Genomic DNA, 26,525 nt, shown 5'->3' with positions numbered 1-26,525 from the left:
GTTAAGATTATTCAGGAGGCCAAAGAGTTTTATTGATTTTTAGGTGAGGTAGAGTGAATAGAAAGTAGGAGAGGAGAGGGGTTCTTGGAGAGTAAAGATTTTTTTTTTTTTTTTTTTTTTGGAGTAAAGTGAATCTCATAAAATAAAATTTTAAAAATAAAGTTGGTGCACGTTTCATGCACCAGCAGAGTTCAGCAAGCGTGTGCAACACTTTCGCCTTTTATTTTTCTTTTATTTCTGACAAAATACTTTAGCTTTTCGGGCTGCTCTTATATTTATACATACAAAAAGACAAGGAGCCTATATGTGTTTATAGACTTATAGTTGGGGTTAAGGTTTAGACACATTCCTGGGAGCTAGTATAGGTTGAAAATGGAGCTATGGATGGATTACATAATGTCCCACATGTTAAAAGCATGCAAAAAGGCATCATTAAAGGCAGAAGCCCTTAATAGAGAAAAAGCAAAAGTGTAATAATCATGGTGGGTGAATACCATTGAAGCCCTCTGAATTACCTTAACTAACATTTTCAAAAGAAAATTGCACTATGTTTGGCTCCAAATGGAATTCAATTGGTAGAGAGGGTAGAGATGAGTATGGTGGGTGAAAAAAAAGGACATTTTGGAGGGCTTTGCACCTGCAAACATGTATTGGGTGTTATCTAATATAAGAAAAAAAAAAGTTGAGTTTACCTTTCCCTGCTTGCACACATGCACACATGCATCCATAGAAGAAATTAAAAAAAAAAAAAATCATTCATCAAATCTTAGTTGACATGACATGCTGCTTTGATTAACTAATTCTCACTCAATCCAAATGCGTCATATTATAGAGAGTCTAGCTATTTAATCTGAGAATGTTAGTGTTATTCTTTTAATGAAGTTTTTTACTGTGTTGACTGTCATTTGTGTCTATAGTATTAAATATAACTAAACATGGTGTATATAGTTGTATTAGGTATTGTTGGTGCGTGTGTATGTGGTACCTATACGTAGTAATAGTTACCATATAATTAAATACTAGTATTGTACCCGTGCGTTGCACGGCTGTGTTTAACTGTACTATGTTGCATGACTAATTTGCTTTGGACTACATGCATGCCAAACGTATATTGAACGGAAATTATGATTATCAACATTCAACAATTATTAAAAAGTTCATGGTACGTATGATTAAATATTATTAAGTATTACACAACAATTAAAAATTTGCAACCTTCTTGGTACACAACATTAATGGAACACAACATTCATACAATGTACTTACTACAGTACTGCAAAAAGAAATTTATACTACATGTTTACAAATGATTGAAAACCTCATGGTACACAACATTCGTAGTATAATTGTTACTCTCTGCATCATCATTTGATATTAAGATTCTAAACCCTTTAGGGTTACTAACACGTGAAGCAGCAACATATAATTGGCCATGAACAAAAACAGGTTTCTTTAAGAGTAACCCAACATGCTTTAATGTTTGATCCTGGCTTTTGTTAATGGTCATCGCATATGCCAAACACTAACGGAAATTGTCTTCTTTGAAAATTGAATGGAAGCCTTGTATTTGTTGGCGTCATTGACATCCTTGGTATCAAGACGATTTGTCCAGTGTTATGACCAGCGACAATTTTTGCCTCGATAACATGCTCTGATAATCTAGTGATAATAAGCCTTGTGCCATTGCAAAGTCCCATTGCGTGATCTATATTTCTCAACAACATGACTGGAGATCCCACTTTAAGAGTTAAAGCATGATTAGGAATGCCAGATGCTTTTAATCCATTAAGGAATTCTGGAGTGTGCATATCCGATAGGATGCCATTATTTGAATCCGCCTTACACACCGTGTCGCAACTTAGGTATGTCCGGCTTTCAGCAACATGGAGATCTGTCATATATTCATTCACTGCATTCACAACATCTAGCGTGGGGGCTAATATCGCACGACTCTCCATGTACTCTTGATGACAACACCCTTCTTTGAACATTGGAAAAATATTATCCACAATGGTTGCTATGTTGTCCCCTGTCGATGGCAACAACATTTCTTGAGGAATTTTAACTTTGGCATAGCCGTCATTAGGGCCTNGTTTATTGTTGCAGAAACAATATCTTGCCTTGATCCTTTTGGCACAACCGGTAGTATTTGTCTAAAATCACCTCCTAATAGCATCGTTTTACCACCAAATGTCTTACTACCACTATTGCAATCTTGGACCCGCATAAGATCTCTCAAAGTTCTATCTAGACATTCGAAGCAATGTTTGTGCATCATTGGTGCTTCGTCCCATATTATAAGCTTTGCAGTTATCAATAGTTGGGCAAGATGGCTACCTTGAGATATGTTGCATGTCGAGTCTTCTGTAACGGCAATAGGTATAGCAAACCGCGAGTGAGCTGTCCGACCGCCTGGCAAGAGCAAAGAAGCAATACCGCTAGATGCAACATTAAGGACCACTTTTCCTTGTGACCTTATTTTTGCAGAGAGTGCTTTCCAAACAAATGTCTTTCCGGTGCCGCCATATCCATAAACAAAGAAAAAGCCGCCCTTCTGTTCTTGTACATCATTTAGGATCGTGTTGTACACCAAAGATTGCTCATCAGTTAATTGACTTTCTAACCTGCAGCTCTCTATAAGTAGAGCATCCCGATCATATCCAAGCTCATCACACAACAAACGATTGTTGTGGTTCCAAGATTCTTCAAGAATTGGAATTGGCATATGAGGGTAATCTTTCAAGGACTTGTTGTACTTTTGTAACAATCGCTCAATCTCAATTAATGCTAAATCCTTCTTCTCATCATCAGACAAACTCAGATCTGCATTTTACAGAGTGCATTGTTAAAAAAAATAAATGTTATTAACGCTATAGTACATAAGTTAAAATAATTATTAAAACACAATAATTTTAGAATAGAATACTTACCATCATTGGAGAATAACCTCCGCCTATTAAATAGTACGTCCTTGATGCAGTGAGAGCGGGGTGTGAAAATGGGTGTAAAGTCGAACCACGAGGATTGGATTTTATGGCACGTAAGGATTAATCACCTAGACTTTAGTCACCAAGGTCTTGAAACCCATAAGGATCCAAGCAACCATTTTAAGGATTAAAGTATAACAACTAAGAAGTAATTTTGGAATTATGGATATAAGGGAAAACAAGCCTAAACTAGGATTAAAATCTATTGGGAAGAATGGGTTAGATTAGGTGGATTACTCTATTGATGCATTAACACTTGAGTTGGGGGATGAACAATAACCCTAGGTTCTTGATGCTAGCACAAAAGAATCCAAGTTTCCACAAGGATTAGAACAAAGGTTGCCCCATTCCCATGGTGTATCAACCTAAGTTCTTGAAGAACAAAAGCTATTTAAGCCCCAAATCTACCCCTATTTCCATAGAAGAGAAAATGGGTTTGAGATTGTATTGGCTTAAGTCTTCCATCCAACTTCCATTGAAATGAAAGACTTTCCAAAGACAAGCAATAATCATTGCGCAACTAATCATTGAAAGATAAAATCAAAATCCAACTCAAACTCAAGAACCCTAAATGGGTGTTCATCCCCTTTATGCAATAATCATCTAACTAGCATCAATAAGAGCAATAAACACCAAATCTAACCCATATGAAAGACTACTCACTCATATTTAAGGTAAACATAGCAAGATTCAACAAGGAAAGCATAAATATGCAATAAATGTAAAAACACTTGAAGAAGAGGAAGTAAGAGTTTTACTATTAATGATGGAGAGATGTTGTTGGAATCCCTTCCAAAACCACCAAAAGATGCTTGCAAAGTGTTCTACAATGTCAATCTAGGCTATTCTAAGCTAAAAATGGCTAATGAAAATATTAGAGAGAGAATCTAAACTAGCTAGGGTTCGGAATTCCTAAAATTACAGCAGAAACGCGCTTAAACAGAACATCACAGACCAAAACGGGCAGGGACACGGCCGTGTCATGGGCCGTTTCGGTCTGTGACTTTTTTCGTTTCTGGGCCGGACTGAAACGGCCATGGACATGGCCGTGTCATGGGCCGTTTCCCTTCATTTTCCAGCTTTTTCTTTGTTTCTTGCTCCATTGTGCGCTCCGCTGCTCTTCTCCCTCCTTGAGTGGAATCCTAAGCTACCAAAAATTGATTCGAAGCCATCAAATGTGCTCCCTTTTCTACTTGTTGCGGATGAATATACCTTTAACACAAAATCACACAATCAAGTAACAAATTCCACTCAAGTGACAATACTTTACTATAAAAATAAATGGGAAGTGGGGCAAAAAGGCATTTAGAAATAGAGTTATCAGTCCTTTGCCAAGTGATGCCATACTTGACACCATACGTTTTCGGGCCGGTTAACCAAGTTGGATATTAATAAGACTACAAAAAGTTTTCTCATTGCTGTTGCAGTAGACCAAAGACTTGCTTCATTGATTGCATCTATGTATTCTCTGTCATCATCTAAAAGCCCTCTTGCATAGCATGCATCCATAAATGATGGATATACTACACCTTGATACGACTTGATGTCATCAAAATTAGTAGGACCACGAACTACATTTAAAAGACATCTCAAATAATAAATTTCTCCACTGCCAGGCGGTACGTAAAATATTCTTCCAATAAAGAAACCCCTCTTCCTCGGATGCCATTCTCTAATATCCTTCTTCCATACAAATCTTGTTGGCATGTCAATATAAGCTAACTCCCTTGCCGATTGAAACTTCTTGTTAGCATCAAACCACGCGGTAAACATACTCTGGTATACAGTTGGTCGACTTAACACATTCTCAATTCTGTCATCGTCTTGGAATACCACTGATTGACAATCCGGCAAATGGAAGCTCAACCTCTCCACAGGCGGGTGCCTGTACTGGACCTCAAAGCTTAACAATCTCCATGCAGCTTCGCATGCTGACACGTATCTACAATCGTAGAACATAGTAATTTCGTCAACATGCTCACTTGCATGGTCATCTGCGGTGCTCTTATAGAATTCTGCGGTTACCCTGTCATTGCCTTTGTTCACATACTTGAACAGATACTTGATTGATCTAGATTGGTTACACCATTCTACGTTGATGTGGGATTTGTATTTGAGAAGAAGGTATCTATTATGTGGCACCACATATCTACTATCCAACTTTATACCATTCTTATCAACTGTTTGACCATTTAAACGACGTCTGTAGATTGGATATCCATCATCATCTAATGTTGACACATCTGCATATTTCTTAGGGAAGTGTTTAGAACACTTGTTGTTTGCCATGCATGGAGATTTAGGCCTTGCTCTACCACATGGCCCGTGAATCATAAACTCGTCAACAGCATTAAAATATGCGTTGTCCATTATTGGGTCCGGTATCTCGGCTGAAATAAATTGGTCAATCATATCTGCTGTAAAGCCTTGAGGCCGTCTTTCTAGGAAAATCAGAATGTGAGCGTGTGGTAGACCTCTCTTTTGAAATTCTATGGTGTATACAACTGCATGTAAATTACCGAAAAAATCAAAATAGATATTAGATGTTGATCTATAGAGTGACTATTGGAAATTAAGATGTATAATATTAGATATTTTGAAATTAATACAAAATTAATTCACCTGCCACAACTTTTCCAAAAAGCTTTCCCGCACGAATTTCCTTCACCAATTCATCGAGCTTTATCTTGAAAACCCTGCACAAAATGTCAGGTCTATCTTCTGGTTTGAGGTTTGATCTTAGCATGTACCTTTGGATCTCTGGCCACTTCGGGTTACATGTGAATGTTATAAATAAGTTTGGATAACCTTTGGCACGACAAATCGCCATCGCATCCTGATAATTCTGTATCATATATCGAGCCCCCCCTGTGAAACTTGACGGTAAAATGATTCTTTTTCCTTGATTGCTAGTATCAACTTCCCCTCGCGTCAAAGCATCTGAAAGACCTTTGTATGCCTCACAGCGTAGCGCTCTTTGATTATTTCGAATATATAGAAGCCGGCTTGATTCCACCATTGTGTATGCATCAACCAGAAACTGTTGGAAAAGTCTCTTTGCATGTAGTAACGTAGACATCTCACCAAACCGCTCATGTATCCTGTACGCAAAGAATTCTTGCTGCGAGACCTTAGTTCTGCCACCGGTGGGTCTGAGCCTATCCAAATTGAATTGAATGTCCTCCCTATATCCGTCCTCTCCGAAAGGAAACAATAGCGGATACTGTAATGGTAAGTACGCAGGGTTCAACTCGTTTATCCGCTTTAGATATCCGGCGTTTGTCTCTACTATAATATCCCTATGACCAAGCGCCGGATCGAGATCCCCCACTATAAGTGCAGCGACTTCCGATACAGTGGGCAAATTGTATGTTCTCGCATCCCCATTCCGCTTACCAATCAATCTCATCTTGAACTCTGATTGTGGATTGCATTTTATATGCGTTTGAGCCCAACGGAAACATTTGACCAAGACATTGTGATCATCCAAATCTTGTTTTATGTCCTCCACTATTTGAACATGGGTTTCGGTACTCGGTTGATCGCCCCTATATCAATAGCGTTAAGAATTGTAAGAAATGAAAATAAGTTATTACACTTAGATACTAAAATATAAGAACGGTAGTACTTAAATGCGAATCTTTAAAGTTTATTACCTAAATGCGTTGATGCGATTCTCCACCTCATTCTCCGTGTCATGTATGTACAATTGAGCAAATTTTGGACTACTACCGTCTTGAGGAAGCAACCCTCCCATTAAATGGAAGTTTTGACCATTAATTCTAAATATTGGTGGGGCATTCCCAATATTTATAGATGTATCCACTTTTGCTCCTAAGGATGTAAAAGAGAACATGTTATTATACATCCTAATGTTTTTCAAAAATTCAATACGTTTCTCTCCTTGACCGAAAAATAAGTTGTAGATTCTTGTTGGCGGTACCCCCAATCTTGGTAGCTTGATCTTGCCATGAAAAAAGCATGTAGAATACTTAGGTATTGCGTGCCGCACCTCCTTATTAATACGTTCTCCATACCAGAAAATTGCATGGCAATAATCACAAATATTGTTGGGATCCCCAATATCATTGTAGATCACTACAAAATTTGAATTGAAATGTAAAAAAGATACTTTAATAGAACAAAATATTAACTCTTCTTTTACCAAAATTAAAGAATAATAGGATTCAAAATTGTTTAGAAAGTAACTACGTACCGTCGGGTGCAGGTGGAATTACATTAGTGTGGTTAATTACCACAACGGATGAAGTTTGCACATCAGTATTGATTTGGGGGGAAATAGATGGCACATTATCAACATCTTGAATATTTTCTAAAGAGGGAGGAAGTAATGAAATATGTTGGTACAATAGTGTAATAAAAAATATATTATTTTCACAATTCTATACTAATAACTAATTGTATCATGTTAATTGAAATTGAATCTCAGTATTTATAAAATCCACGCCGCATAGAAAATAATATATTTTTACTCACAAGATTATTTGAAAATATTCTAAAACATTACTTTCAGTGCAGACCTATAAATGTTCAAAATGCGTACCTAAACTTGTAGATGGTAATGAACATGTAGGTTCTACTCCATTAATGGTTGGTATGCATTTTGGAACATTGTTTTCTTCATGTTGAACCGATCCAACTGTAATGAAAGTCAACAACATTGTATAGATCAACAAACTCACAACTCACTTATTATGCATAGTTTTTATTAACATTAGTATAAGTTCATTTGTAATTAAATGAATATGAAAATTTAAGAAACATTATTAAGATATATTATACAATGGAGATTTATATGAAATTAAATAAATAAATTTATGTCCTCATTCACATAGGAGGTTTAAAAAAAAGATAAAAACTCATTAAAAGTAAAAGTTGCTAACAGAACAATTTGCAATAATAAATTACATCTATATTAGACTGCTTACCAGCAAAACCGTTTTCCTCCATTTCTTTGCTTGAATCGTGCAATGTAGATGAAAATTCCTCTTCTAAATTGCGAGGAGGGTGAATTGATAAATTTGACCTCAACCTATTTGTTCTATTTCTCGTCTCTTTTGGACAAAAAACATTGTTTTGTTAAGAAAGACATATGACTAAGATAGCATTGAAGTTGTTAACCATGATTGTCAATATGACTAAGATAGCATTGAAGTTGTTAACCATGATTGTCATTTTTTTTTAGATAGCATTGAAGTTGTTAACCATGATTGTCATTTTTTTTTTGATGTCATTGAAGTTGTTAACCATGATTGTCATTTTTTTTTTGATGTAATACTAAATTCTATTTAACATTGTCATTTTTTTTTTGATGTAATACTAAATTCTATTTAACAAACCTTTAGTAACGTTTTGGGAATGCAAGAGCCCTGTAGCATGACAGTTTGTTGTGGTCACCTGAAATGATTGAGATGATCTTCCCCGAGATGATTGCACTAATCATCCAGTTGAAGAAATTATATTTACAATACACATTTAATTTATAATGTGTAATCTAAAACTCTTTGATAAATAAAAATTAGTAAAGTTTTTTAATGGAATTGGATACTATTACGTATTGAACCTAAACTTTCAATTTTAAATCTCTACATTCAAACAAAAATTAACTAACCTTTAGTAACGTCACTGTACGTCAAGTGGCCAACTTCATGAAATTTTGTTGGTGTGTCCTTAAATAATTGAGATGTTCTTCCCCGCAATGATTGCACTAATAAAAAAGTTCCTCAAAAGTGATTTAAAAATATATTGTGCAAGAAGATATTTAAGTACAAAATTTAATTTGTACTATATAATTTAAAAAACTATATAATAACTAACCATTATTCAATTAATTTAATGGAATTGGAAGTTGATTACGTAATTAAACTACACTGTACAATCTCAAGTAAAAAAATGCATAACACACACCAAAAATTAAACAAACCTTTAGTAGAGACACTGGACGTCAAATGCACAGCACTCCTCAAGTTTGTTGGTGTGTCTTGAAATACTTGAGATGATATTGGCCGCATTGATTGCACTAATATAAAAGTTCAACAAAAGAGATTTAAAAATAGAATACAATTTCTAATGTGTAATTCAAAAACTATATAGTAAATAACCAGTAGTCAATTATTTTAATGGAATTTTATGTCTATGGCTAATTGCGACTACACTCGCATTTAGTAAAAAGCATAACACAGACCATTAAAAAAACTAACCTTTAATAACGACAGAGGACGTCAAGTGCCCAACACTCCTCAAGTTTGTTGGTGTGTCTTGAAATCCTTTAGATGATATTCCCCCCGTTGATTGCGCTAATAAAAGAGTTGACCAAAAGTGATTAATAACAAAAACAACATTCGTAATGGTTAATTTTCCAAATATATGATAACTAACCATTACTCAATTATTTATATGGAAATGGATCTCGATTACGTATTGAACCTCAACTTGTTTTTAGAAAAAAAAAAAAGACAACAATTAAAGAAACCTTTAGTAACGTCAGTTGACGTCAATTGGCCACCACTCTGAAAGTTTGTTGGTGTGTATTGGCAACCTTGAGATGACATTCCAGAAGTTGATTGCACTAATATAAAGGTTGCACAAAAGTGATTTAAAAATAACATCTCAATTATAATGGTTAATTTTGAACTAAATGATAACTAACCATTAGTCAAGTCTCTTAATGGCAATGAATACGTGTTATTACGTCTTGAACCTACATTTCCAATTAGACAAAACCGAAACCAAAAGACTCAATGAGGATCAACAAAATCAAATTAAAATAGCGAAAATAAAATGAGTCAAATTATGGTACACCTAATATCATGTTAATAACTAATTTTGTAAACAGTTTATATAAAAATGCGAGGTTCTATTATTACCTTTGTTGCAGCTGCCCCATTGGGATAGTGGCGTGTTAGAACTAATATTGGACTTTATTAAGTTACCACCTGCAAATTAATGAGTTGTGGGTACAAATTATTATATATAACTACCATACATAAAATTACTAAAAATAAAATATATTTGTCAATAGTCATTCGAAAAAGGTTGTTCTACTCATGTGAAATACTTACTATTATTCAAAATGGTCAATGTCGTATTTATAGAGTTCTCAAACACGCCAAATACGTAAGGATCCGTGGGTGGCACATGATGTGGTGCTCTTGTTGGCAACACATGATGTTCATTGTCTGTGTTGTTGTTTTCTGCATTGTGAAAGACCATTATGTAAAATAAGCAAGTATACTACAATATTATACTTATTACTTAACAATCATATACTTTGTAAACATTATCTTAAAAAATTACATGAAATATTTTACAGATATTGTAGTATAAAATTTTAGCGTATATATGTATAAACTACATATACGGACACACAATTATTAATATATATGTATTATATATATATATAAAATATATACGGACACACCATTATATCTGTAATATATGTATTATATATATATATATATATATATATATATATATATATATAATAAAAAACAAATATCAGATGATGCATCCGTAGTGTTCATTTTGGATCTCCCAGCTGCACATCTCTCCCTCTCTACTCTAACCTCCATTTCTCTACTGCTATTACACTCATATCTGTAACTCTACGAACCCAGATCTTTAATCCATGCATATATCGCTAAACCTCGCCGTAAACGACATACCATAGCCGTTAATCTGCGACTTGAGGTACCGATACCATTAGCAAATTGAAGAAAAGGATTTTGGTGCAAGATGGAGAACAATGAACTGGTAAGTTTATGTTCAGAGTGTATTTAGTTTTGAGATCGTAGATCTACGATTTCTGACCTGCTTATTTTTGAAATGCATGTCTTTTCCGATGAAACTTGCAGGTTTGTTTTTTCGGTTACTTCTAGTGAGAAACAAAACTACGGACGACTGGACTATGTACTGATTCACTGACCCATGTGCTTGAAAATGAAGTTTCAAGCTAATGTATTTGGTAATTTCTCTATTCATTTTGTTTTCAGTTCTTAATCTTGCACGAAATCTGGACTGTCAATTTTTTAAAGTTTCAACCTAGGGTATTTGGTAAAGTTTCAGTTTGTGTTATGTAATGACAACTCAAATATGTTGATTACTCAATTAGAAGGCTACCTATTCACTGCCAATTTGTATTGCCTTGGCCTGCAGTTAATGAATTGCCCTGAGTTCTGTAAATTTGCAATTTGTATAAAAAACTTAAGTTGATTTAAGTTTGTTGATACAATTTCAGTAATACATTACTGAAATTTGACTACAATTAGTGTTCATGAACACCTAAAAACCCTCACTACATAGAGTGGTTTCGTGCTAAATGGTAATAGAAATTTACTATGTTTTAGTAGGTTAGAAATTTTCACTCTAAATATCTAACCTACGTAATCAACTCTAAAACCATTTGAAATGTAAAAGAATCAGAGTGAGTACCTTTCTCATTGGATGGATGTTTCCTTTTAGTGCATATGACCGCTGATTTGGTGAGCTTCCTCATGCTTGCATTTGGTTATTAGTTTTTCTGTGTCTCATGTACAGTGAATAGGTAGTATTTATACTGTAGTAATCAACATCAATAATGGAGGGGACTTTTGTTTTTTCCAGTATGACATTGGAAGACTAAATGACTTACATGCCATTAATGATTTTAGCTCCATAATGATGATTAACTTTATATGTAACCAAATAATTACACTGATGCATATTTTATTGACAATTTTTAACTGAATTGTTAGCCTAATGTTTAATTAAATTCTCTAATTGGCAGCTAAACTGACACAGTTTTAATAATTCAATTAATAGCTTTTTTAATATTTATTATCCACAGGATTCAAGGTTGTGCATTGGCCTTCATAACTGATGATTACAGAATAGTGTTATCCATATACTAAGGATGAATCAAGCAAACAACACACATGCTCTCAGTGGTGTGAAATAGATAAGTCACCTATTCATTTTATAATTAGTTATTAATTAAAATAATGATCCAATTTGACTGAGATGATAGAATAATAGAAGAAATGTACTGGTTTTCTTGATTTACAATTTGGTCTATTAGAAATGTACCATCTATTCAAATTTTCATTAAAAAAATAATACAGCTTACTGGTAAAAATTTAAAAGTTTGGATACTACCATCTCTTCAAAATTTTCAATTTAATGAAAGTAAAGTTTGTAAATTACCAACTCAAACTGTGCAGAGTATTGTCTTTCTGTTCATTTAAACACAATGACAGTTATGAATTGTTCTAGCACTGGAATTTCTAATTCCTACTGTCAATATCTCAGTTTATATGCTAAGGATGAATCAAGAACATAACTGACACACTGTTAGTGGAGGCGAGAGGTAAGTCACTTGTACGTATTCTTTTTTTTTTTTTGAAAACACTTGTACCTATTCTTAATTAGTTAGTAATACAGTGTCAGATTAGTGTTTTTTTTGCTGGATTAGTTGAGCAATTTGTTCATTAAAAATTTGCTAGAAATGTATGGCAATTTGTTGACATAGTATTTCAACTGAGCAAATACTGAACTGATCTACATACTAAACACTGAACTAAGCAAATACAACTAAACAAATTTTCAAAATATAATTTATTGAATACAAATGGAATGTATGTTACTAAGCAAATACAAATAAACCAATTTTCTAATTTATTGAGCCTAACTAAACAATTTTCAGAACTGTAGTACATACTAAGTGTAGACAGTTTTGCTAGGTTATAGCAGTGCTCCAACTTTGCTCAAAGTTTCTGCTTTACACCTCCTGCCCTTAGATCTTGAATCCTGCAACAATAATCCAAAATTCAAACTGTGGTTTAGTTAGGAATGCCACTTTTATTTTGATCCACAACGGTTTGACCTGCAATACTTTTTTTTAAAACCAAAATAAGAAGCAGTCACAATACATAACCAATAGGGAAATTCGGGGTACAGTTTAAAACAGAAAGCAACACCAGAAACAAAACATAAACTGTCATACACAATAGTAACCAAACTGTCCATAAAAAACAGTCATAGAAAACACTCAATCTATCTTCTCTAACTTGACATGGCATTGCTTCACTTTCTTTCCACCCTTGGTTGAGGAGAATGAATCAAGCAAACAACGCTTGACTGGTCCATCAGTAGTACAATCTGTACTACTCGTTGGAGCCAACAGAGCAACAGGACTCTCCCCCTCATCACTCTCAAACCCCTGACCATTGAAAACATATATTAACCAAAGTTAGCATTTGAGGAAGACTTACTGTTTAACTGCATTTAGTTAAAAAAGAAACCCACTACCTCCAAAAATTTATCATCCCCCTCGCTTATAGGGCCTTCAGATTTAAAGTCATTTTCTTCTAAAGCTAGAAGATCAGGGCAAAGTTGTTGCAGCAGTAACTGGTCAGTGTTAATTTTCACTACAGGAAATGGGATATTACGACGAACAAAGTGTTCCTTCTTTGCTGAAATCTTGAAAATACGACGAACAAAGTGTTCCTTCTTTGCTGAAATCTTGAAAAGCATTGTCACAAAGTGTTCCTTCTTTGCTGAAATCTTGAAAAGCATTGTCCTCCCTTTGAGTTCATATGCTGAAATCTTGAAAAGCATTGTCCTCCCTTTGAGTTCATAAATCTCCTTTATGTGTCCAAGGTTCTGAAAAAATGAAGCTACAGATTAGTTATAAGGGTTGACAATAAAATAAATCTCAACTTAAAAAATGCCCTATAACAAATTTAGAAAAAACTTACATTCAAATTCCTTTCATATAGGTCTTCTGCTGCAATACCTAGCAAATCAACGCATTCCCTATCCCATATCAAAAAGGATGCAGTACCCTTCATGTCAACTACACGCACTCTGAGTTTATACTTTCTAACACTACCATCAGGGATTTCATTACATTTGAAACACTTATTGACACCCTCAGAAAGTTTGAGTGCTTTATTGCAACCCTTCTTAAGACAGGAAATATAAAACCAATCACTTGGTTTTTCCACACCATTTACCCTTGCAGCTATCCAAAAGTCACCAAACTGGATAAAAAAAAAAGAATACAGATATTAAATTAATGAATAAGAATTCGCAAATGTATTCCAAAATCATTAATTACATCTTCAGTGTCGTAGAGATCATTAATAGTAATGAGCTCCAGCGATTGAGTGCTCGAATCATCATGAGTGTTTGTGAAACTCATGCTAGACATGGAAGCTATACTCCTCATGGGTGTAAGCTGGGACAGCTCTGTCATACTGTAAATTATAAAGAAGAGTTAATAACAAATATAAAAACAATGAAAAAAGAATTCAGTTCATGTAAAGTTACCTTTCTTTAAACTGCTGCATTTCAGGACAATCAATATTAAAGTGAATTTGAGTGACATCATAGGAGGAGCAGATTTTTACATCACCATCTGAAATTATATATGTGTATGTTAGTATAGGTGCACATCTAGAATCTAGAATATGATTTAAAGTACTTTGATAAACAGTGATGTCACTTACCTCTAACACAAAATTTCAGTCTACAGCACTGTATCAGCACATACAGAGGCTCATTACCAGGAGATTGATAGAAAGGCTCAATTTTTGCAACATGGTCATCCCAAAAAGTACAGGTTAGACGATTACCCCTAAGCAATCAAACGCAAATATTTAGCGAACAACAGATGCATCCTACTTATATGGTAAAAAACAGATAATACATTACTTACTGTGAATCTTCTATAACAAAATCAATTAGTCTAGTATCATTGCCATTGATGGTCTTCTGTTGTGGAGCATGTATTTGAACAACTCGACCAATCAAATCTAATTGAAAAACATATGCTGTCAAAAGAAAGGCAGAAAACAGAAACAACTTTTGTACACTAATTAATGGACAGAAAATTAAGATTTGAATGCTTACCAAACAGCTCTTTGTCATTTATGCTTGGGTTACTCCTCAAACTTTGGAATGACCTGATTCTGTACATGTGTCTAGGGAAATTTGCAGACCTATATTCTTTCATAATAGTCTCACCATTGAATTGCAACATGTATTCATGCATACTGGTTTTATAAGTATGCCAGTTGGCTACCACAAAGAAGTTTTTTACACAATAGACAGATCCTTCAACAAAACTGTTAAGGAATTTAGGAAGGATGTCGTTTGGTATATGGGCATGCATAACAGTCCCCTGAAGAGATAAATAAATATTTATGTGCTTAGCATTTGTCGAAAAAGATTGAACCAAAACAAAATAAAACTTTACAGTTTCGGTATGGGATTTGAAAGACTTATTTTGGTACCGAAACAGAAAAGACAGGGAAATTAAAAAAACAAAATTTCAGGCAGATTAATGAAGCATTTTTACAGAAAAACTAACATGGAATTGATTTTTTTTGCAGGTTCGTGAAGTATTTATGTACAGAAAAACTAACATGGAATCTATTTTTTTTGCAGGTTCGTGAAATATTTATGTACAGAAAAACTAACATGGAATTTTTATTTTTTTTGCAGGTTCATGAAGTATTTATGTACAGATATTTGTCACTGTAAAATACTTACCTCTTCGTCATGAAAAATCAACTCTCTGCTCTTGATCTGAGTAGAGCCTCTCCTTTCCATTACACAGTAGGTACGCATCACTCGTAGCTTTATAGCACTACGTCTGTTCCAGGCTTTCAACTGGTTGGCAAGACAATACATCCCCATTATACAAAATCGTTTAGCAGCAGAACGCAAAAGATAACAGCACTGGAGAATTTTTTTGTATCTGTATGTAGTCTATAGCTTAATATGGCATGTAATATATATCTGAGATGTAGATGTTTAGAAGCTTCAGAGTTCTAAATGTACTGTATTTATTGTTGCCTTGGTACTCTAACCGTTAATGACGGCTAGAGTATATATATCCAAGAAGGCATTATGGAGATCGTATACATATGCCTGTATATAATGATGAGCGTGAAGGAGCTCTATAATTGTTCATGGATTACCGAATCGTTAGCGACGATTCGGTTTACTATTATATTTCCCGGTAATGCTTTCCGGCTAATTTGAAAATAAATTTCGGTACTTGGATCACATTAAACCACTAAATTTAATGTTGCAACGTTGGTAAAACCTAACGTAAAGACGCGCTGGTTATTATCCTACAAAGGCGGTCTGGCAAACGGCGGCGTTTACACTTGGGCGGGAATTTGTGAAAAAATTAGCTCATTACGACGCCGTTTTTTTGTGTTGCATTTATTGCTGCTCTTGTTGCTATTTTATATATAGAGATAATATATCTAATTGAATTGGCTTATGTTAGAAGCAGAGTGAGTAGGAATTGGGTGATATTGAGGCAACTCCCAGTCAACTTGGTCAATCGGTAGTTAGCTTGGTAACCACAAAACTTCAAATTTGACTTCTTGTGAAACTACCTATTGATATTCATGATTTAATCGAGTCAATCAGGTATAAACAACTTAAGTTAATTTACTTCTTAATTATCCTTTGCTAGCTAAAGTCACAAAACCAATTTCATCACCTAATTAATTGGGTGATACAACTAGTGTTTCATTATGATACAATTTGAATTTGGTGATCATGTGAAGTAGAGCTAGCATCGTGTTTCGAGACTCGTGATAAACTTTTCCATTTAATTATTGTAAAATTTTGATGTCACAACAGCAAAAGTTTGTTGAACGTATGAGTCCTTCACTAAAACTTTGTCTGATCCTCATCAGACCAGGAAAAGGATGAATAAAGACATTTTATAGTTTCTGAGGAGTTCAGCCTTTGCTAAGCGGTCAAATGCTGCTGTCCAAAGATAGGGGGTACACACAGCAAAAGCTACAAAACAATGAAAAGAATAGTGATTACTGACTAGCTAGAATCTAGCTAGCTACACAAAAAAACAGTCAAATGTTGTAAAATACATCGGATTACATTATAATCTCGAGAGTTTTCACTCCGCATGTCCTGAAATTTTAATGGATGAGATAAATCATTAATTCCATGCCTCCCTTTGGTAAGAAACAAACCAAACCTTATATACTGTGACGGTTAGTAAAAACAAAAACGATAATTTTTTGAATACTGTTCGAGATGCTATATAAAAGAAAAATTGGATTCTCATCCGTAATTGTGAGACAGATAATCTCGAGAGTTTTCATCACTCCGATCATTAAATTTTAACGGAGAAGGTAAATTGCTAATTCCACCGAACTTTACATTTTGTGGCGGTTAGTGAAATAAAACTGATAACTGTTTTTGAATTGATTAACCAGTTGAGCTGTGCTCTGAAGCAATATACAATGATGTGACATGGGAGGGAGTGACTTTGGCTTTCCCCTTTGGGATTCAAACTGGAGAAAGAAAAGAGCATGGGGTTTCAACATATATCCATCTGTCTGCATTCTCCACACCATGGTGAAGCTTTGAGGCTTAATGGTGTTTCTTGGATTTGCTAATTAAGTGCTGACAAGTAGTGGCACAAAAGTAAAAAAGAGTCCCATCCATTTTCAGCTGTCCATCCATATATGCCAGTGGGCATCCATCCAGTAATTTGTTTGCATAGAAAATTGGAAGGGAAATGCCATGTGGTGAGCTCAGAGATGTGCACATGGCTTCTTTGTGTTCCCAAGGTGAGTGTGGATAGAGAAGAATGGTGGTGTGAAGAAGCAGCAGCAGCAGCTTGGTTTTGAGGGCTCCAAGAGAATCACTTGGTTCAGCAGAAGAAGACCACCTGATTGGTTTTAGAAAACAAAAATTACCCATTTCTCTAGGAACAGTGAAAGAGGGTTTTGGTTTGGGGAAATGTGAATCCACCACATCACACAGAAACACAACAAACACCCCCATCAAGTTTACAAATTTCTCAATAATTTAATCCACATTTGAACCCCCCAAAACCAGGTTTTTTCCTCTCCTCATTTCCCTTCTTCTTCTACTTCAGTTTCTTCTTCCAATCTCTTTCAATCCACAGTGGAACATATCAATTCTTGTCTTTAGTTTCTTGGTTTAGATACTGCAATCAAGCTAAGGTTTATCCAATTCCTTTACTCATTACTCCCCATCATGTCATTCTTCTTTATTCTATCTTCAATCCACAGAAAGTGGATTGTAAACTAAACTAAAGTTCTCTCTTTTCCATTACCCAATACTCTTTCTTTCTTGCTGGGCCGATCTGATTGTGTGTGCCATTTCTTTTCCTTTCCTTTCCTTTCATAATCATGGTTACCACATATCAGATGGCTTCTCCTAAATATCTCCTCAGAAACTCAGCCCCTTGGATTGCTGTTCTTGTCCCACCCTCCTTGTTATTTGCTATATTCTCAGGCCATGGTGTGCTCTCTGTTTTTTCCATCACATCTTTGGCTCTGCTCCTCATAACTCCCCTGTTTTTAGCATTCTCAAAGCAAACCATGAAGAAACCAGTCACAGAAGAAGAAGAAAAAGAAGTTGCAGATGAAGAGGAAAAGACAGATGAGGGCTTAGATTCTGGGAATGAAAGTGGTGAAGATGATGATGAGCATTCATCATCTTTCAGTGAAGAAGATTCAGATGCAGATTGGCCATTTTCATCAGGCAATAATTCTGGGCATAGCCCACACTGTTCATCAGATTGCTCCATTTCTGATGAGGAAAGCCTGATTGAGTTAGCCCTTCCCAGTGGCCATTTTCTTGGGCTTCAAAAAACTGCTGCAGGCCCCCCAGTGGACTTGTTTGCAGAGATTAATGAGGAAGACAATATGATTGAGATTGACATATCCATGGGGTCCATCAAGTGCTCAAGATTTGAGATCATTGAGGCATGAGTTTTATCATTATTACTGAAACATATTATATTATTATATTGTTAAAAATTTTCTCTAGTGCTTAACTTTAATTTGTTCAATATTAATTAATGGTTTTTGTTCTTTTTAAAAGTCCTAGTGCATCTGTGTGGTTAAAGCATTAGTGTGTTGCTTTTATATATCCATTGACCTTGATCTTGGAAAAACTTTGGATACCCATGGAGGCACACTTGTACATGCATATGGGTCTTTGTTTTTTACTTGATGAGCCACATTAAAGAATCCTTATTTTAAAGACTCCAAACCCACTATCTATTGTTCTACTTGCACATACATACATGTATATATATTTTCCCTTCTTTATGCCCCAACCCCACTTTTTCTTCTTGTCTATTGGTGTTTCTACCTAGTCTTGGTGAATCTTGAATCACATCTTACTCTTTATGATCTAGATCACACATTTTAACTATATTTTATTGAGAAAGAGTCAAATAAACATTTACACTATTTTGAAAACATTCAATTGCACTATCAAATTGAAGAAAAAAAAAACATATACATCTGAACTTTTTAAAAATATATATAATTAAACACTTTTAACTTGTTTTTACCCTAGCTTCAAAAAAAAAATTGTTTTTACCCCTGAATTTCAAGTTAATACTGATGACCGTATTGTGTTTTTGTTGATTTGAACATTACATTTGTTGGATGGAGGCTTAGAGGGTCGAGTCCAGCATCCCTATGCTGATGGCTATGTAAGTATAAGAAATTAAAGTTACGCGTTCACTATTAGATATAACTTTTAACTTAGTGGTAAACGTTTGATCCTAACACCATTAGTCATAATTTACACTTAGATGACAACAAAACATGTTATCTAGCTAAAAGTGCTAATTACATTTTTCCCCCTTTTTAATAGAGTTCGCGGGTTTAATGCCACAAAAAAAAAAAAAATCATCCAAAGGTATAATTGAATGTTTCTAAACATTTTGAGAAATTATGTAACCCTTTCCCCTGTTTTATTCATTTTACTTTAAAGATTTTAAGCATAACATATTTAAACCATAAACTTATTAAATTTTTTGCATGTATTTTTTTTTTGGGAGCAAATAACAAAAGATATTAACAAATCTTGTAGTCTAACTAGCATATAAAGTATTTGATCCAATGTAACATAAAGTTTGGGATTGAATTCTTATTCTCTTTAGAATATAAAAGATATAGTTTTGTCTGCATTGTTATTTATTCACTCACTTAAAGATAACGCAAAGTAAGAAGTGGGTGACTACTAATAAGTAAGCTTTCACTTGGCACACCTTTTGTTATTAGAGACTACAGTCATTAGAGGACGTACTGTACAAGCTTGCATGCATGCTCTAAATCACCTTCCCTCTCCACTCTGCCATTCAAACTTCATCTTACTTTAAGTTGTAAGGCTGTCTAGTGGCCTATTCCAATAAAATTATGAACCAATAAAAATATATGACCCATTTTACATCTATTCGGGTTAAATTTACACTAATAAGCTAACTTTTGTGTATAATTAGAGTCTAAGTTTATATTATTGCAATTGTACATTTGTAGACTATCGACTGAGGCAATAGTGGACATGGAGACTTTAGTGGGTGGGACTTATAGTTTATCAATAAATAGGACATATTGTGTGTACTACTTGAGCATTTACTTATAGAAAATAAAAGTCCCCAATAGCAGTGAAGACACAAAAAACATATGAAGTGCCAATCCATTAAATTAACTCAGTCAAAGTAACGTTGGAAGATAATTAAAACAACGATTGCACATTAAATGAACGCGATAAATGACAATCTTGAAATTATGAAAATTCAATCCGTCAATCTCGAATATCTCACCATCCCTAAATGACCACATCATCTCAATTAATCATACCTATCACAATTATCTAATTACCATACACACTATTCCTTTATCTACTATAATAAATGGTCAGGTCAAAGACCTAAACAGATCATCGACATCTACGTCAATACAATCAACATATATAACCAATCTTTTCTTCTCCTAAAAATTCCATAAAAATATCCTAAGGCCATAGCTCTCTAAAACAAATGTACATGTACCAAAATTCCGTAAGTGAAAAAATATGTATCATTTTAACCTTAGAGCTTGTACGTAAAAAAAACTTGTGTCCATTTATTCTATTGAAATTTATTTATATTTTGTTTATTAGGTAACCAATAGAAGGGTTGTAACCAAATGCAAACTAATCGCTATAGTTATTAACTTATCAGTGAATGTGTCTATCAAAACCAACTTAATTTTTGCGAAACAAATCACATAGAACTTATAGCAAGAAGAAATTAAAGACAGAGCATACACATTTGGGTTATGTTGCCAAACATTTTCCTAGTCACAACCACTATATATTAAGTTTGATTAATGTAGAACAAAACTTAAACAACACCAACCGAGTTAATTGAATAGTTAACTTGATAACTATAAATTTTTAAATTCAACTTATTAAGAAAGTTCCTTATTGATTTTTTTTTATTTGAACCGAACAACAATGTGCAACACACATTCGATTAGTTATTATAAATAAAATTAAAAATAATTTCAATTAGGTCTCATAAATAAAATCATACACATAAAATATACTTAGTATATTTTTTATTTTTGAAGGCCCGTATATTTTTATTAAAAAATAATAAAAGTGATTCTCAGCATACAGTCAAAAGAAGAGCTCCCTACATCTGTACCCTATACCCCACACTCACCTCGTGACTCTTTCTCAAACCTTCAGATCTCCCGACCCCACTCTCCATCGACGTTCCACATCGTTCCACGCTTCCCTTTCTTATCAATAAACAAACGGCTGGTATTCCCCCACGTGTCAGTTCCGATGCCATATTACTCCCTCGATCCAACGGACCTTGCACTCCGCTCTACTCCCCCCTCTCTCCCCGTCGCCCCGCGACATTTCCCCCCAACCTTCCCGGAATTCCGGCGACTAATTTTTGAAACCCTAGCGGAATAAATACAAAATCCCCGCCGTTTTCCCGCCGGATTTTTGCTGTAATTTTGGATGGCGGATTCCGACAACGATTCTGGCGGTCACAACGGCGGCGCGAGCAGAGATTCGGCGAGGGAGCAGGACAGGTTCCTGCCGATAGCGAACGTGAGCAGGATCATGAAGAAGGCGCTGCCGGCGAACGCGAAGATCTCGAAGGACGCCAAGGAGACGGTGCAGGAGTGCGTGTCGGAGTTCATCAGCTTCATCACCGGCGAGGCCTCCGACAAGTGCCAGCGAGAGAAGAGGAAGACGATCAACGGCGACGATCTTCTCTGGGCGATGACCACGCTCGGCTTCGAGGAGTACGTCGAGCCTCTCAAAATTTACCTGGCCAAGTACCGGGAGCTGGAGGGGGAGAAAACCTCCCTAGGCCGCCCTGGCGAGAAGGACGGCAGCGGCGGAAGCGGCGGCGGCGCCTCCGCAGGAGGCGGCGCCGGAATCGGTCACGGCGCCGGCTTCAACGGCGGCGCTCCGAGTTCCGCCGGAATGTACGGCGGTGTTGGAGGTTCGATGATGTACAATCAAGGCCAGATGTATCATCCACCTGGATCATATCACCATATGGATATCGGCGGCGGCGGAGGCGGCGCCTCCGCCGTGACGCAAAGGTAGGTGGAAGAAAAGGTGCTTTTTGGAAGCCAATAGGGTTAATCATATGATGAATCATTCAGTCAGTAGACTACTACTCTTTTCCAGATTTTTCTGTTCTTGAACTCATTGACAAGTGGAGGTTAGATAAATATGCCACCATTTTCTATACTTTTTTTTTTTAAAATTTAATCTTTAAAGTGGAGATTTCAGTGGGATGCATGTGTAATCTGCGGAAAGGTGGGTGATGATTTATAATGTACAGATAGAAAGAAGCAAAAAGTTGTGACCTTCAATGCTAAAGTAAGGCCACCAAAAAACTTCTATCTTTTAATGATTCCTTGCCCTCTTCTATTCTCTTCTTATTGGCTTTCTTATAACCAAAAAAGCAACTTTTATTTCTGGTAAAGATTCATAAACTGTCTGTGTCACACCTCCCAAATGAATTTGTCCATTGCAGAGGGATTGAACTATTGAAGTAGACTTGTGCAGAGATATTAATATATGTTTGGGGATTTTAAGAAAAGGAGTTTTGTGTCCCATGTTGCAGGATATGTTTGGCAATTTGTCTGGTTTTCTTCTCTGCTAGTGTCTTGTTTAATGTGTGGATGGGGAAGGGGAAGAAGTTTTATGGTTATGGCTTCATGGGAGGCTTTCTATTATGAGTTAATGTTTCTATTTTAAGTATTGGTAACAAAAGTCTCTGTTTCAGTATGCTTCTAGACTTCTACTCTGCATTAGCTGATAATTTAATGTAGAAATGCAAACTTGTAGGCATGAAAAACTACAACTTTACTAGTTGACATTATTGATTTTTGTAGTAAATAACTTTGTTTTTTTTTTTCTAATTTCGAAGAACATAGTTCTTCAATGCCATTGAACATTTTCCCTCCCAAAATGGAAAAAAAAATTACCATTCTTTATGTTCACCCATAATAATACCTTATGTTGATTTGATTTGTTATTTATGACACATCATTATTATTTACTTGTATATAATTATATAATAAAACTTGTTTTATTTGATTCGTGTCATTTATTTATATCTCGGAATAATTTGATTTTCTTTATATTTTTTGCATGACAAGTATTGTTCTTTAGTTGGTTGAGTGACTTGGTAAGTCTTGCTATAAACAAATCACTTGAAATTGGTTTTCTTTTAGTAACTTAATCTACATTATAAATTAAATTAGTTGTAGTTAAGCAAAGTTTGAGTTTTGTGTTAATTCAATTTTGGTGTAGTGGCAGTAGTGTAGTGTTTGTGTGTAGAACTTATTGAGGCTCGTTTTTCATTCATTAAATGAATTCAAAATGTTTAGATATTTGTAGTGTCATTGTGTTGAGATTTTTAAATGTTTGTTGTTTCTGTAAAAAAATATATATTAAGTTTAAAAAATAGAACAAACTTGTAATATTTATAAAACTGATCTCATTTTTTATTCTTTTGTTTTTTTTTTCCTTCAATTTTTAGCCATTAATTTTACTAGATACTCCGCAGATAATTTAGATTTTTTCTACATTTATTAGCTCTCATAGGAGCCAGGGTTTATATATATTTGTGTGTGCACGCGCAATGTCGATCATATAGTCCATCGTATAATTTACGGACATTGGCTTTTTCAAGATAGTTCAAGGTTTAACTCGAGTTATTTTATGAATACTTGTCTATTTGATTGGCCTAAAGAGTAAATGTTTGTATATACTTGTCTATTGCCATTAGTCCACGGCTCATGTTCTCATGCCCTTGAGGCCCTCAAAAGATATGATATGATACCGGTATTAGAATTTAAAAATTAATGCATGTTACACATATAGTGAGAGTATAAATAATATAATTCATTTTTAACAACGAAATGTAAATAAATGAATTGTAAGGGTGTAATCAAAAATAAATTTGCAGTATCTAATGTTTTGCGTTGTTGAGTGATTGAGTGTGAATAATATTGTTTAGTCGTTTCGAAATATATTTGTATGTCTCACATGAAGAGATATTTTATAGCTTGTAAGATGTATATAGTAATTCATTTATACTTCTCTCCATTGTAAGCACCAAACGAATATCTTGAAATATTCAAAGTCAAATCAATTTTGTAAAAATATGTCGTTGATAGATATATTGAGAGCAAATCTGTGGTAAATTGACCCAAGGCACCAAATTAAGTCAACTCGAATTGACTATGTAGTCGGTTTCGGGGTGTCAAAGTCGACCCAGAGGCTGAACTCAGCGGTTGCGGCTTCGACCGCTCAAGGCCCGTGCCGAGGCTGAGTGCTGGCTCCCCAATTCACGCGGGACAGTTAGAGGGGCTTCCTTAGTGTAAAGAAAAAGTTCATTTCTTGTCTAGGCAAATCATTCCCCGATTCACGCGGGACAACTAGAGAGGCTTCCTTAGTGTAAAGAAAAAGTTCATTTCTTGTCTAAGCAAATCATTCCCCGATTCACGCGGGACAGTTAGAGGGGCTTCCTTAGTGTAAAGAAAAAGTTCATTTCTTGTCTAAGCAAATCATCTTTATCCTTGTCATTATTACCTTTTTTGTCATTTTATTCGTTCAATTATTAGATTTAGTTAATTTGGTTCACTCGTTAATTAATTTAATCAGTCGCAACCCCCACCTTCAATAACCTACCATCTAAACTTATATCAAATTTATAATTTTGTGAATTATAATCTCACTTATATTTTGATTTATGAGAAAATTTATAACTATTATATTATTTGAATGTGAGTTTTAGGTGAAATTCTCTTTGTGACTCTGACTAACAACAAACCACAATGAAGTAATCAGCATAGATTGCGCAAAGCTAACTGGTGAAACTCGTCTTGTGACCCTAATTAGCAAAAAATCACAATGAGGTAAATTAGTATAAGTTGTTAGTTTATAGTTGATCCGTGAAGTCTGCCTAATAATCCTAGCTGATCGGCTCAAATTAAAAAGGTTAATAAACAACTCTTATAGGGAGTTGGACTAACTTTGTATTTACCAAACCATTTACCTGACCAACTCGATTGTAATTGTTCCATAATCTCACTCATTCTTAAGTATATATTCATGCGCATTTAAAAAATATATATTTGTCACAAATACAAACACAAGATGTATTTGCTTTAAATTTATAAAAGGATGAATTGAATGATAAATGTATTACACTCATTTCATCCCATATAATCTTCTGAATTCGCATGAAATATTTTGTTGCTCAAAACGTTGAACATTTTTTGTCAAATGCTCCAAATAGGTTATAATATAGTTGTGACGGTTAAGATGGCACTATATTACAACTTACAAGCATATATATTCTACCAACCAAATGAAATATTGTATGCCAATAATAAATATATCCAAACTAACACCCAAGATATATATAGCATTAAGAAGTAATTAACGCTTATAACTTAAAGAACCAATTCAAATTTCAAAAGTCAAACTAATCTAACGTGAAAGTTGGGTAAATTTTACACCAACAATATATAATAAATGTCACATTAAATGGTAAAATTCATGAAATATGTCATTAGATTATTTTAAAAAAAAAAAAAAAAAAGTCAAACTCAACCAACAAGAAGCTAAGAGGCCGCGAAGTGGTAGCTCAATAAGCATAGGACTATATCTGAACAAAAGATAAAGAGTACATACCACTAATTTAACATGAGCGGCCACGCCCACCCCTCTGAACCAGACATTTACATGTGGCAATTATGTCATGATAACACTTTAGCCATAATTATGTATTAGACTCATGATGACACTCTAAGTCAATCCCTTGTAACATGCGCTAACAGTAATATAAATACTGCTTTGTTTATAAAGAAGCTAAGGCGTGAGGGAAGAACCACTTTTAACGCTCTAAACAATCTAAGATATGATGCAAATTAAATACAGAGCAAGATTAGAATTTAGAACATTATAAAACCTTTAGCCGAGAGTGACAAGGTGACAATAATACTCCAATTAACACCCAACTAATCACATATTGTTTTATTCCTTTTCCCCCACTCTCCTAACTCTCCTCCACCAGCCACCTAATTTGAGGCACTAAGTCCATTTGGGCATTGACTGTACTATATATGTCTCGGATTGAAATATTGAATACACCCATAAAAAAATATTTAGTCAAAAAAATTTACTTGT

At 34.7% G+C, this 26,525-nt stretch overlaps 5 protein-coding genes across 5 annotated transcripts; 2 read left to right on the top strand and 3 right to left on the bottom strand.

Moving 5' to 3' along the window:
* Positions 1 to 1,496: 1,496 nt before the first annotated feature.
* Positions 1,497 to 1,958, bottom strand: LOC116010081. Its single transcript, XM_031249344.1, has one exon. The coding sequence runs from the start codon at positions 1,956 to 1,958 to the stop codon at positions 1,497 to 1,499; it is 462 nt and encodes a 153-aa protein (XP_031105204.1).
* Positions 1,959 to 2,017: 59 nt separating this feature from the next.
* LOC116010080 lies at positions 2,018 to 7,958 on the bottom strand. Its single transcript, XM_031249343.1, has 6 exons — positions 7,937 to 7,958; positions 6,644 to 6,821; positions 5,610 to 6,535; positions 4,335 to 5,491; positions 4,139 to 4,199; positions 2,018 to 2,823 (listed from the first exon to the last, which is right to left on the bottom strand). The coding sequence occupies exons 1-6, from the start codon at positions 7,956 to 7,958 to the stop codon at positions 2,018 to 2,020; spliced, it is 3,150 nt and encodes a 1,049-aa protein (XP_031105203.1).
* Positions 7,959 to 13,032: 5,074 nt separating this feature from the next.
* On the bottom strand, positions 13,033 to 15,686 carry LOC116010078. Its single transcript, XM_031249342.1, has 9 exons — positions 15,540 to 15,686; positions 14,898 to 15,168; positions 14,704 to 14,800; positions 14,495 to 14,622; positions 14,316 to 14,403; positions 14,104 to 14,242; positions 13,742 to 14,026; positions 13,293 to 13,646; positions 13,033 to 13,203 (listed from the first exon to the last, which is right to left on the bottom strand). Exons 1-9 carry the CDS (start codon positions 15,684 to 15,686, stop codon positions 13,033 to 13,035), a joined length of 1,680 nt encoding a protein of 559 aa, XP_031105202.1.
* A 1,814-nt stretch (positions 15,687 to 17,500) lies between these two features.
* Positions 17,501 to 19,011, top strand: LOC116011184. Its single transcript, XM_031250712.1, has one exon. It carries the CDS (start codon positions 18,194 to 18,196, stop codon positions 18,776 to 18,778), a length of 585 nt encoding a protein of 194 aa, XP_031106572.1. The 5' UTR covers positions 17,501 to 18,193; the 3' UTR covers positions 18,779 to 19,011.
* Positions 19,012 to 21,668: 2,657 nt separating this feature from the next.
* Positions 21,669 to 22,746, top strand: LOC116004161 (nuclear transcription factor Y subunit B-3-like). The gene has a single exon (XM_031244090.1). It carries the CDS (start codon positions 21,822 to 21,824, stop codon positions 22,419 to 22,421), a length of 600 nt encoding a protein of 199 aa, XP_031099950.1. The 5' UTR covers positions 21,669 to 21,821; the 3' UTR covers positions 22,422 to 22,746.
* The last annotated feature ends 3,779 nt before the right edge of the window (positions 22,747 to 26,525 follow it).

This window comes from Ipomoea triloba, chromosome 2 (genome assembly GCF_003576645.1).
Source record: "Ipomoea triloba cultivar NCNSP0323 chromosome 2, ASM357664v1".
Lineage (NCBI taxonomy): Eukaryota > Viridiplantae > Streptophyta > Magnoliopsida > Solanales > Convolvulaceae > Ipomoea > Ipomoea triloba.
The sequence above is the reverse complement of the archived record's forward strand: the minus strand, read 5'-3'. Positions and strand labels throughout refer to the sequence as shown.